Source organism: Scatophagus argus, chromosome 18 (genome assembly GCF_020382885.2).
Source record: "Scatophagus argus isolate fScaArg1 chromosome 18, fScaArg1.pri, whole genome shotgun sequence".
Classification (NCBI taxonomy): Eukaryota; Metazoa; Chordata; class Actinopteri; family Scatophagidae; genus Scatophagus; species Scatophagus argus.
Genome location: NC_058510.1, coordinates 19,758,292 through 19,772,396, shown reverse-complemented (window position 1 = coordinate 19,772,396; position 14,105 = coordinate 19,758,292). Strand labels below are relative to the sequence as shown.

Below are 14,105 nucleotides of genomic sequence, written 5' to 3'. Positions count from 1 at the left end.
CCTACGCTGTGGCCACCGCAGGTCCTTCATTCCCACTGCTGTTAGACTATATAATTCAATGGTTTAGTCTTCTTTTCCTCCCTCATGAGGACTTGTATATAGCTGTATATTGTACTGTGTTTACTGTACTTGTAAATTGTTAATTTATTACCTTTTTTAACTGTTTTTGCACACTTTTTGCACTCTTTTTCTGTTCTTGTGAGCTGCCACGACAAGTGAATTTCCCCACTGTGGTTCATCTTATCTTATGCATTATTCTGAAAGTAAATATAAATATTAACATATAACACTACACAAATCTATTTCGATTGATTAAAATAATTGATTTAAAAATCATTCTTCCACATTTTCAGAAACCAATGGTAAAGCTTTACATTCAAAAAGCCAAGGACAGACACATTGCCAAGGAACTGGCACTCTTAAGGGCTTCAAATCCCACACCACCAATGATTTCGCATCTTGATGAAGTGGACGATGCAGCAATTGAAGAGGGAATCAGGAGGGCAGTGGAGGCGAGGTTACAACCTGCTTCTTCTGTGACTTCCAGTGACCACACCACTGCAGGTGTGCAGCCTTCTTCTCTTTTTCCCTGCAAGGCTCCCTGTGACCATACCAGCCCAAACGTGCAGCCTGCTTCTGCCATTGACAACGAGGTTGCCTGTGACACAACGGTAGAGCGAAATCCAGCCAGAACACCTTACCAGTCACGTACACTACGCAAAACACTTTCTGCTCTGAGGAAACCTGCAAGTGGGTGCAAGAACTGCCAGGTTTTGTTTACTGAACTGAAGGTGGTGAAGCAGCTGCTGGAGTGCGAAATCGAAAGGAGTCATGAGCTCAAGCAGCTACATTCCTCAACAAACCGTACAAATGTAAATATGATGTTAGTTCACTGATGCAGCATGTCAAAAATTCAAGTCAATTAATTATGAAAAATAAATTTGCTTCATGGACTTTTTTTGTATTCCAGGCAGTTAAATATAGGCGGAGCAAAGCCCCTCATTATGGTAAATATTACACTCCTATCAAAGTTGCTAGTGATGAACTTCCTTAATGGGCAGAATCCAATTAAAATTCTGCCCATTAAAAAATCCATCCATTGAAATTGTTTCAACACTGTGCAGATTGTAAAGCCCTTTGAGGCAAAGGATTTAATAATGTAGGCTATGACAGTATATTTGATTTGATTTATGTTCGTCTCTTCAGTAAAACTGGTCGAGGAGAAGCAGGAGTCATCGGGACCAGATGAGTATGTGAGAAAAAGGCTGTACCAGCAGCAAAGGAACAAGGTACTGGTACTGTCAGAGCCACAGGTGAATGCTGGGATTCAATCCAAAATGACTAAAATATGCTTATTTCTTTTCTATAAGCAGATGGTGAGAACATGTGAAGAAGAGGGCGTAAGTGAAGCCAAACCCACACAGCATCAAACACCAGAGAATTCAGAAAAGGAGGATGACATTGTGGCACGAAAGACTTACAAGCTGCGCAAAATACAGAAATTTGTGCTGCCAAAGCAGCGGAAGCCAGTAAGAGTTGTTTGGATAATTTTTTTTGTGCTTTCAATCTTGACAGATATTTTAATCTTTCTGTCCTTTTTCTAAAAGCAGAGGATTGTCTCCTCCTCTGAAGAAGATGATGGGACAGACCATCAGGTAGTTGAGTACCCCATCCTGCAAAGAGCAGTGAGAGTTACCATCAGTTTCAGTGCTTGCACAGATATGAGAATCTTTCAAAATATATTTTTATCTTCTCTAGAAACACATGGAGAGCTCATCTGGAGAGGATGGGACAGATGACTGGAAACCCACCCAGAATGATTCCGATGACGATTCAGAAGAGTCTGAGGAAGAAATTTCCAACCTGCCTAAGAAAAGTAGAATGAAGCGCTATGTCCTGCAAAGACAGGTCAGAGTTGTCATCAGTTTTTCATGCCTTCCAAAATGAGTAAAATAAATAAATAAATAAATAATAAAGTAAAATAATTTTTGTTTCTATCTCTATGTCTCTGTGTTTTTGTTTTTTTTAGAAACAGATGGAGGGCTCGTCTCAATGTGATGAGACACCAAATCAGGAGTTTGAGGATCCCATCCTGCAAAGATGGGTGAGAATTATCATCCGTTTCAGTGCTTGCACACATACCAGAATCTCTTAAACTAAGTTATATATGAATACAGATGGAGAACTCATCTGAAGATGAGATGGGAACAGAAGAGGAAGACATGTTGCAGGGAGAATTTAGTGAGGTCGGATCACTTTTTAACTAGGTAACAAGAGGCAGCACAAACTTGTAATAAACAAACTTGCGATGATGGAGGCTCATTTATTGGGCGAGGGCTTAGGGAAGTGGAGAGGAGAGGAAATGGCTTGTGTATCCTGATGTTTCCCCCAACAGTCTAAGCCTATGGCAGCATAGCTCTAAAATGGTTATGAGTGAGTTACCTGAGCCAGCCCTAACTAAAAGCTCTATCATAGGGGGATGTTTTTAGCCTGAACTTAAATGTATAGAGTCCACAGTAGTGGAGTATGGTAGCTGAAGACTCGACCTCCCAGTCTGTTTTTACAGATACTGAGAACTACTAACAGACCTTCATTCTGGGTGCAAAGTGTTCTACTGGGGCAATAAGGAACAATGAGGTCCTTAAAATTGGATGGAGCTTTGTTATTGAGAGCCTTATAAGTTAATAGAAGAATTTTGAAGTCTATCCTATATTCTACAGTAAGCCAATGGAGTGAGGCTATTAACTCCTGTCAATACCCTCGCTGCAGCATTCTGGACCAACTGGAGACTCTTCAGAGAGTTTTTAGAACATCCTGACAAGAGAGAATTACAGTAGTCCAGCCTAGAAGTGATGAATGCATGGACCAATTTCTCAGCATCACTCTGAGAAAGGATGTTCCTTATTTTAACTATGCTACGGAGGTGAAAGAAGGCAGTGTTAGTTATTTGTTTTAGATGGGAATTGAAGGACAAGTCCTTGTCGAAAATGATCCCATGGTTCCTCACCGTTTTAATAGAGTTAAAGGTGAAGCCATCCAGGGTGGTGGCTTGGCTAGAAAAGACTCCCTGAGATGTTTAGGTCCAAATGCAATAACTTCTGTTTTATCTGAATTAAGTAATAAGAAGTTAGAGGACATCCAGCTCTTTTCCAAATTGGTAAGGTGGCTTCTGTCATCCGGTTGTATAGATAAGTATAGCTGTGTGTCATCAGCGGATCATTTAATCGCAATGTCATGGTCCAGTCTCTAACTCAGTTGTTAGAGTGGAGATATCGATGTAGCTGCTCTAGGACAACCTCCTCAAGGATCTTGGAGATGTATTGAAGGTTGGATAAAGGGAAGGTTTTAAAGGCCACCCTAAAGGCCTGTGGTACTTAACCTGTGACTAAAGAGATATTTATCTGGTTCAGTATAGAAATGTTAACTGAGGGAAAGACATCCTTAAGCAGTCTAGTTGGGACCGAGTCAAGTAGACAAGTGGATGACTTGGATGAAGTAATTGCTGAAGTTAACTCTGAGAGGTGAATGGGGGAGAAGCTGTCCAAACATATTATAGGTGTGGAGGCTGCTATAAGAGAAACTGTATATGGTGGAGTATTACTGCCAGTCCTCACTGTGATTTTCACAATCTTGTCAGTGAAGAAAGTTAGAAAATCATCACTGCTGAGAGTCGGGGATGCATGTCTCAACAGCTCTACGTTTTTAGTCAGCCTGGATACTGCCTTAAAGAGGAATCTAGGATTGTTCTTGTTCCTTTTTTAAATTTTTTTATTGAAACATATGACTGTTACATCATAACAGTTACACGAATAAGAAAAACATATGTTGTGTCCTATCTGCCCAGGCTTTTCTTTTTTTAAAACAACAAAATGAGGAAAAAAACAACAACAACAAAAAAAACAACAGAGGTGTCTGTGGTCCAGCAACAGCATACAAACCAAGCCAGACCTACAACACAAAACAGATCCACAAAACAAAAAGCAAAGCAAAACACACAACACCCTTGGAAGTCTTCATGGTATATACATTTCCCTTTGGGGATAAATAAAGGAATTCTGATTCTGATTCTGATTCATCCTGTTCCTGAACCAAATAAGAAAAATATGCAGAGGTAGGTAGTGTCATCCTTTCATATCCAGCAGTTGAATTAGGAATGGGCCCCATACATCATTAAATAGATCCTCCCTCCCAGCTGCTCTATAGGTGACCCGCTCATATCCTGCCATTGAGCTTAGAACCTCTATCCACTCCTTAAAAGTAGACAAGGTGGGAGATTTCCAGTGGCGTAAAGTTATTCTGCACCCTGTCATCATAGCTAAACGACACCATGATTTTCTGCGTTTTGACGTTTGAATATTATCTGAAAGTAAACCCAGAAGACATAATGCAGGGTTTTTTAATCAAGCGCGCACCCAACATCTTATTCAAGAACATAATTATTGCATTCCATATGTCATTAGTCTTGTCACACTCACATAGCATATGCACCAGAGTTCCCCCCTTTCTATTACATCTCCAACATACATCACTGTTTCTAAGTTTCAGTCTTGCCAATTTAGAAGGAGTCCAGTAGGATATATTTAATATCTTATTACAAATGAGCTGTGATTGTGTTTCACGTGAGTAACTGCTATGATGCTCATATTTTTTGGCAGTTTTGGCACTTGTGTACTTCTGATAAATTCATAGAAATTTGATGCTCCTCTGTTTTTATCTCCTATCTTTTGTGAAATTTCCTGAATTTCAGTTATACCGTATTTAATATGTTCGTTATTTGAAAAAAATGCAATGTCTAATTTATAAGTACCTCCAAAATTCTGAATTACATAGATTATATTTATTTTTAATTTCATCAAAGGGTCTGAATCCAACATCTCCCATCATGTCCTCAAGCATGTGAATACCAGATCTAATCCATTTATCCCAAAAGAAACTCTTATCTCTTATATTATCTTATATTATTATTATCTCTCTCTTATCTATTAACAGTTTCTTGTTATACCATATAGATGATCTGCTTGATAAATATGGATCAGTTTTTCACAAGAACAGCTTCTTCCCCTCTGCTTATGGACTGTTGATCACCAACTGACTAACATGCTGCCCTGCACTTTAGTAACTGATTTCTGCTCATGTCATTATCCACCTGCTGTTCATTTGCACTGTTTACCTCACCTACTTGCACTATACTCCACCCTGCACTACCTCACTTTTGGACTACCTCCAGAACCATATTTATTTTACTTATCTTATTTTATTTTGTTTTTACCTTATTCAATTCTATTTTATTTTATTTTATTCTTCTATTATATGTTACTTGTTACGTTCTATGTATGCGCCAATCACCAAGACAAATTCCTAGTAATGTGAAACCTCTTCACTTACATGGCAATAAAGACTTTTCTGATTCTGATTCTGGTGCGACAAAATTCTTTTTTTATACATTAATAAACTGTTTCTCTAGGTTTGACGACGTCTACACATTGGCTGGAATGAACATTGATTTTCTTTCCAGCTGTCTAGCTTTCTGATCAAGATCAATCTGTGTAGATTTCAATTGTACCAGGGAGCTACTCTCTTCTAGTTAAAGACCTTCTTTTCCAGAGGGGCTACGGAATTAAGGGTCCCAAGAAGTGATGTTGCAGTGCTATCTACAAGAAGGTCTACCTGTGAGGGAGTAAAATTAGCATAGTTGCCCTCCATTGTATTAATGTAGGGTGTAATGGCAAGCTCTGCTGGAATAAGTTCTTTAAATTTAGGTACAGCAGTGTCAGAAAGGCATCTGCTGTAGTGGATTTTTTTCCCAGGCAAAGTATATTTTGCTAAAGTAAATTCAAATGTTGATAAGGAGTGGTCAGACAAGACAGGATTTTGGGGGGAAACTGTAAGGTGGTCAGCCTCAGTGCCATAGGTTAGCACCAGGTCTGGGATATGATTAAAGGAGTGAGTGGGTTTATTTACCTTGTGGTAGAATCCAGTTGAGTTATTTGAATACAGAGGCTAGACAGTCATATTCAACACCCACATGAATGTTAAAATCTCCCACTATAGTTACTTTGTCTGAGTGCATTGCAAAGTATGATAGACAGTCAGAGAATTCATGTAAGAACTCAGAATAAGGCACAGGGGGGTGGTACACCACAGCCAATAAGAGTGGTTTATCTGCTCCCCGGTCTGGGTGTGAGAAGCTAAGAGTAAGAGTTTCAAATGAATTGTATTTAGCAGTAGGTTTAGTGTTAAAATGCAGATCGTGACTGATAAACTGCTGCCACTCCTCCTCCTCTACTACTACATGTTAATACAAAGCTGGTCTGTAATGAATTACTAAATGTTCTTTTGATGCGAGTGATCTCCATAATGCTTCTGTAACCTTTTCCCACAGATGGACAATATTGCAGTGGAATTCCCTGCTGATGTAACAGCACATCAATTTAACAAATCTATAAATAACAGCTGGATAGATAGCTGGATAAGTGACATGAACTACAGTGTCCTTTTGAGTTCTTATTTCAGTCTGTTCTATCTTTTTTATGTTTTCAAATTTGCAGGATGAGCAAGCAGTGATGAGTCCGTCTCAAGTTCTACCACTGAACACAGCCAGCGTTACACTGGATGTTGCCACTCACAAGACACCTTTAGTAAGTACAACTGTTAACATCTGTATACAAATAAGTGAAGCTTTAAGTCATGTAGTTAAACATTTCCTTTTACATTATAGACACTTGTGTTTAAGAAACTGAATCTCTGCACTAATGCTTCGGTGACCTTTTCCCACAGATGGACAATGTTGCAGTGAACGTCCCTGCTGATGTAAGCGCACACCAATTTAACAAATCTAAAAATTACAGCTTTATAAACTATATGAACTGCAATCTACTTCTGAACTTTTATTTCTATCTGTTCTTCATGATAATGGAAGCTCGTTTATAGGTCCAGGGCTGAGTCGTAATCACACTGAAATATCCTTAAATTGCTAATAACTTGCCGCACATATTAATAGATAACATTAAATGTTAATACAAAGGATCATAAATGTAATTCTTAAGTTTATTGTTGTATTGCAGGATGAGCAAGCAGTGATGAGTCCGTCTCAAGTTCTACCACTGAACACAGCCAGCGTTACACTGGATGTTGCCACTCACAAGACACCTTTAGTAAGTACAACTGTCAACATCTGTATACAAATAAGTGAAGCTTTAAGTCATGTAGTTAAACATTTCCTTTTACATTATAGACACTTGTGTTTAAGAAACTGAATCTCTGCACTAATGCTTCGGTGACCTTTTCCCCACAGATGGACAATGTTGCAGTGAACGTCCCTGCTGATGTAAGAGCACATCAATTAAACAACTTCTAAAATTTACAGCTTTATAAACTATATGAACTGCAATCTACTTCTGAACTTTTATTTCTATTTGTTCTTCATGATAATGGAAGCTCGTTTATAGGTCCAGGGCTGAGTCGTAATCACACTGAAATATCCTTAAATTGCTAATAACTTGCCGCACATATTAATAGATAACATTAAATGTTAATACAAAGGATCATAAATGTAATTCTTAAGTTTATTGTTGTATTGCAGGATGAGCAAGCAGTGATGAGTCCGTCTCAAGTTCTACCACTGAACACAGCCAGCGTTACACTGGATGTTGCCACTCACAAGACACCTTTAGTAAGTACAACTGTCAACATCTGTATACAAATAAGTGAAGCTTTAAGTCATGTAGTTAAACATTTCCTTTTACATTATAGACACTTGTGTTTAAGAAACTGAATCTCTGCACTAATGCTTCGGTGACCTTTTCCCCACAGATGGACAATGTTGCAGTGAACGTCCCTGCTGATGTAAGAGCACATCAATTAAACAACTTCTAAAATTTACAGCTTTATAAACTATATGAACTGCAATATAATTTTGAGTTCTTATTTCAGTCTGTTCTTCACAATTTTCAGGTGCAGTATATCTGTAAAAGCCCAGGCACAGCACAGACAACTAATTCAATTAATAAAGTCAGTCAGTGTATTTTTCATCAGTCAGATCTGTTTCAACGCAACATACCAATATCTGGTAAGTGGAAACAAACAGTCATGAAAAGTACAGTTATACAGACTTGCCAAGTAGTTGTTTTTTATTATTTTTCAAATTAATTAATTCGTTTTTTAATGATTTCCAATCACCATAGAAACCAGGTTGCATCCATGCAAATTTTTGCAACATAGTCTTACAACTTAAACGAGATGAGATCAGAATCAGAATCAGAATTCTTTATTTGTCACATGTGAATGTGCATCCACAGTGAAATGAAAAAACAACACTCCTTTTTTACAACTGTGCAAAAATAATAAAAATACAATTGACATGAGATAAAAGATAAAAAGTTAAAGAATAGAATAGAATAGAATAAAAAATAAAAAATATAAAGATAGAGATCTAACCTCAGTGGCAGAGGGAATGTAAATATACATAAATATACATATCGTATACATAGTATACAAGTATGCATGTGTGTGTATGGGGGGGTGAGTTAAGTGGGGGAAAGAGAGTTCAGTGTCCTGATGGCCTGGGGGAAGAAACTCTTCCTCAGTCTTTCAGTTTTGACCATGCGGGACCGGAGACGTTTCCCCGATGGCAGCCACTGAAAGAGTCTATTGTGCGGGTGGTTTGTGTCTTTTAAAATCCTCTGTGCACTGGATGTACACCTGCTGGCATACACCTCTTGCATGGAGGGCAATGCTGTCCTGGTAGTCCGTTCAGCACAGCGGATCACTCTGTGCAGAGCTTTCCTGTCCTGTACCGTACAGTTGCCATACCAGGCAGTGATGCTCCCAGTGAGCACAGACTGTATGGCTGCAGTGAAGAAGGTTCTCTGCAGCGCTGTGGAGACCCTGAATTTCCTCATTCGCCTGAGGTAATACAGCCGCTGCCTCGCCTTCTTCACCAGGGTGGAAATGTGGGTGGTCCATGTCAGGTCCTCGGAGATGTGGACGCCGAGGTACCTGTAGCTGCTGACTCTCTCCACCAGTGTCCCATAAATCCTGAGAGGGGTATGATGGCTCCTCTGCTTCTCCCTCCTGAAGTCCACAATCAACTCCTTGGTTTTGTGGACGTTCATGTCTAGATTGTTCGTACGACACCATGATGCCAGAGCATCCACCTCCTCCGTGTAGGCCGTTATCCTGTTATTGGAGATCAGACCTACCACCACTGTATCGTCGGCGAACTTTACAATGATGTTGGAGGGGTACATGGCTTTACAGTCATGGGTGTAGAGGGAGTAAAGCAGAGGACTCAGGACGCAGCCTTGGGGGGCGCCGATGTTGAGGGTGCGTGGGCTGGAAGTGTGTTTACCAATCCTCACTACCTGTGACCTGTCAGTCAAAAAGCTCTGGACCCAGGAGCAGAGTGAGGAGTTCAGCCCCAGGTCCCTGAGCTTAGAGACCAGTCTGTGGGGAACTATGGTGTTGAATGCGGAGCTGTAGTCGATGAACAGCAGCCGCACATAGTTCCCCAAACCGCTGTCCAGGTGGGTGAGGGTGGAGTGGAGGACGTGATTGATGGCGTCGTCGGTGCTCCTGTTCGTGCGGTAGGCGAACTGGAGGGGGTCGAAAGAAGCAGGCAATGAAGTACAGATGAAATCTTTTATCAGTCTTTCGAAGCACTTCATTACCACCGAGGTGAGGGCAACAGGGCGGTAGTCGTTGTTGCAGGCAGGGTTGGGCTTTTTGGGTACGGGGATGATGGTGGAGCATTTGAAGCAGTCAGGGACAACAGAGTGAGCCAGGGACATATTGAATATAGAGGTGAAGACGGGAGCCAGCTGATCTGCGCATGCCCTCAGTGCACGCCCGGGGATGCCATCAGGGCCAGCAGCTTTCCTGCTGTTCACGCGTCTCAGAGCTGTCCTCACGTTGTGCTCTGAGACGGACAGCAAGCGGGACTCACCGGAGTTACTGCCAGGCTCCTCCGCGTAAGCATTATCCGCGGCGCTAGCTGTGTTGTAGCGTGCGAAGAAAGAGTTCAGCTCCTCCGCTGTCGCAGGATCCGCTGCAGCCGGTGAATCCTTCCGTCCTCTATAGTCAGTGATGGTCCGAAGTCCCTGCCACATCCGTCTGCTGTCCCGGTCGCCCAGTGTAGCCTCCACTCTGTCCTTGTACCGCCGCTTCGCCGTCCTCACCTTCCGCCGGAGCTCGTAGGATGCTGCTTTGTACGGGACCATGTCGCCGGAGATGAGTCCTTCATTGTAGGCATTGGTTCGAGCCTTCAGAGCCTCACGAATAGTTTTATCGACCCACGGTTTCTGATTAGGAAAAACCTTCACAGTCACCACGGGAACGATATCATCTATAAGCTTAACAATGAAACTCCGATCGTGACAATTAATAACTTTAGTAAATTAAAACACATGGCAAACTGACAAGTGATAAACAAGGAGAACAGCTGACGCTAACGGCTGCAAAAAACAACAGAAAAACGTGATGGACGTCCTTTCTGCTTCTCGGGCATCATGAGTAATGAAGTCCATTCACTTAAATAATAATATATCATGCCCATAGATAATATTCTGTAAATCAAATAAATTATTTGTAAGTCAAATAATAAATTTCCAAAGGATATGAATTGGTCTCTTCAACAGTAGTGCGAAGTGCACATGACCGCACAAGGCCGTCACGATCTGGAAACAGTTCCTCAATTTTCCCCAGCTTCCAGCTCTGCCTTGTGGTGTTATCCTCTCCAAAGAATGCAACATCTCCCACTTTCAGTGGAGAAAGCTGAGGTGTCTGACAGCGATGGGCTGACTTCAAGTACAGCAAATATTCTCCGCCAGCTGTTCCAGAAACTGGTCATAAGTCTCTGTCTGTATCGCCACCTCCATGTCATCTCCTCCTTCTTCATTGTTGGATGGTTGGTGTCAGCTGGAAATGGCTTAGGGGGCAGGCAAGTCAGTCTCTGACCCACCAAGAAGTGAGCAGGTGAGTCATCTACGTTGTTGTGCACCTAGGTGAGGGGCCTCAAGTTTATTATGGCTTCAGCTTCGGTCAGGATAGTGTACATTTCCTCAAAATTCAGCTTTGCTCTGCTAAGCACTTTTCTCAGAATAACCTTGACTGACCTCACAAGCCTCTCCCAGAATCCACCCCACCAACCTGCTCTTTCAGCGATGAACCGCCAGGTGATACCTTTTGCGTTTTGTTTGTAGCTGTGGATCTTTGATGTCTTTCCACGGTTCTTTCAGATCCTGATCAGCTCTCTTAAATTGTCTTGGTATTATCTGAATATATGACCTTACATAAACCTCTTCTTGAGATGAATCTTTTCAGGGCTAGCAGGAAATTTTCAGTGGACAGATCAGAGACCAGCTCCAAATGTACAGCTCTGGTTACAGCACAAGTGTGAAGTGTGCAACAGTGCGATGTATGATTTTGTCATAGAGGTCTGTTCCTTCACATAAAGCGGGCCTGCGAAGTCCACACCTGTGACTTCAAATGATGGTGACTCTGTTATTCTGTCCTTCAGCAGTGGTGCATTAGTCTGTTGTCCTTTGCTTTGAATTTCTTGCTAAGTGCACATTTCAACACAACTCTTTTGACTATCTGCCATGCCCTCAAAATCCAGTATTTCTGTCTGGTTTGCACTAAAATGTCTGGTACACCTGCACGCATCATCTTCTCATGCTGATACTGCACCAACATTTCTGTGTATTGGTGGTTGCTGGGCAGAATCCAAGTGTGCTTTTCTCTGTATGAGAAGTCAGAATGTTGGAGCCTTCCTCCCACACTGAGCAGCATCAACATCCAGAAATGGCTTCTGGAGTTAGTGTTGGGGCTTCTTTCTGCTGTCAGGAGGTCAATTTCGGGGCTGAAACTCTGACCCTGAGTTACCTTTTTCCAGTATTTTTGACACTCTTCTGCTGTCAGTTCGCCACACATTTTTGTGTCTGTTGGTGATAAACCTCTTTATCCAGGCTGTCACTCGGAACACAGTTTTAAGTTTACTCTATCTTTCCAGCCATAAGACAGGTTTTAAGAGCTCTGTGGTCTGATTAACCAGCTGTACAGCAACTTGGTACTTGGATCTGAGTTCAGCGTTCACCTCATCTTCTTGAACAGCATTCTGAGTGTTCTCTGAATGGTCAGGTAATATCAGAACACAAGGTCCGTTCCACCACAATGTGCTCTACCTCAGATCCTGTACAGTTAGACCTCTGGTAGGACGGTCAGCTGGGTTCATCTTTCCTCGACAGTGTGACCATGACTGTGGGTCAGTTAGAGACTGGATTTCTGTCACCCTGTTTGATACAAACTGTTTCCACGTGTGAGCAGAACTTTGTATCCAGTATAGCACAACCATTGAGTCTGTCCACAGTCTGATTTGTGTCCTGTCCATCTTGCAGTGCTTTTATGAGGGTACTCCCGAGCCTGGCTGCTATTACAGCTCCCATCAGCTCCAGGCATGGCAGAGTCAACATTTTGAGAGGATGGACTTGGATGCAACCAGGCTTATGATCATTCCCACCACCAGGGGACTGACAGCTGGTGCAGTTGAGGATGCTCTGAACACCACTGTTGCCATTTTTTTTGTCAGATCAGGTAGTAATTCATCATCCCACTCAAGCCATTTTCCCACATTTCTTGAAAAAGGCACTTTATCCTGATGGTGAAGAGGGTCAAGAATCCCAGAAGACAGAAGATCCAAGCAGAGGACTGGAGAACACTTCATTTGGTGTTTTTTCTTTCTTTTCTTTCATTTCTTTCTTCAATGATAAGCAGCCCTCTGATGTCGAACACAAAATCATCAGATGACGGTCTCCACACTATGCCCAGTACCTTCAGCACTGACCCATGTGTTTCTGGCTCTGTAGTAAGTATCAAGCTCTCCTGCCATTTTTCTTTGAGCTCAGGAGAATTTGTCATCCATTTGCATAGATCCATGCCTGCAGCTGACATAATGTTCTTTGCTGTTGTTGTTATTGCATGGGCCTCTGTCACCTCACTTGCACTTGCAATGAAGTCATCCACATGGAGTGAGGACCTTAGGATTTCTACCAGTTGTGAATGCTCTGACTCATATTTTTTCAGATGCTTCCTTTTGGTGGCAGCGAGCAAGCATGGGCTTGATGAAGCTCCAAACACCACTCTTGTCATCCTCAGCACATGCAGCTTCTCATCCTTTCCCTCTGTTGCCTGTCTGATTGTGAACCACAGAAATCTTACAGAATCCCCCTCACATTCTGCCAGTGATATCTGCAGAAATGTCTTCTTGATGGCTACCATGTGTGCAATTTCATGCACTCTGAACTTGATCAAAACACTCATCAGATCTGGATTTAGATTGGATCCTGTTAAAAAAACAGTCATTTAAGGAGGGACTTCCTTCTTCATGGGATGAAACATCAAACACAACTCTCAATTTGGCTGTCACTTTATCCTCCCTCAATACAGCGTGATGGAGTAAGTAATATATCTTGCTGCCTGTTGGTGCTGTATACTCCTTTGACACATCCTCAGACATTCCTCGTTGTAGGTCGTCCTCCACTACATCATTGTATCTGCTGTGACATCCCTTCTAAATTGCCTTTTCAATCCTTCCAGCCTCCTTTTAGCGATATGGTAATTGTTCCGGACTGGAGGATGTTTTTTTCGCCATGGCAATTCCACTTGGTAACGCCCATCCTTAAAGATGGAGGTTTCTTAAAACAGTGCTTCCACATCTTCTGGACCTTCAGGTTTCTCACTTGTGATGCCCAGAGACTCAAGTTCCCGCAAACGCATCCAGCTGCTTGTCAATTTGTGCATTCTCACTGAGTTGAATGTGCATACATGTTGTCTCTGTCATGCTGAATACTGCTACTAGACCCTGCACTGCCCAAGGGTGCTCTCTAATGCTATCAGGCTCTCTGTCAGTCTCTCTGTCTGGCCTGATACAATCTTCCAGTAGTGATCCGAGCCAATTGACACAGAAAGTTCAGGTTTGTCATCTCCAGGAAAGTCTGCAAGTCTGACACCTCTCTCTTTCAACTCTTTCTGTATGTGCTCGCCGGGAACTTTCATCACTGCTGTACACACTTGTAGGGTCACAACTGCCTCTATTTCAACAGACTGCTAGT

General features: G+C 41.9%; 1 protein-coding gene across 1 annotated transcript; it reads left to right on the top strand.

Moving 5' to 3' along the window:
* Window positions 1-243: 243 nt before the first annotated feature.
* Window positions 244-2,416, top strand: LOC124050000. Its single transcript, XM_046372163.1, has 8 exons — window positions 244-872; window positions 971-1,007; window positions 1,207-1,289; window positions 1,374-1,529; window positions 1,608-1,655; window positions 1,759-1,908; window positions 2,030-2,104; window positions 2,396-2,416. The coding sequence occupies exons 1-8, from the start codon at window positions 360-362 to the stop codon at window positions 2,414-2,416; spliced, it is 1,083 nt and encodes a 360-aa protein (XP_046228119.1). The 5' UTR covers window positions 244-359.
* The last annotated feature ends 11,689 nt before the right edge of the window (window positions 2,417-14,105 follow it).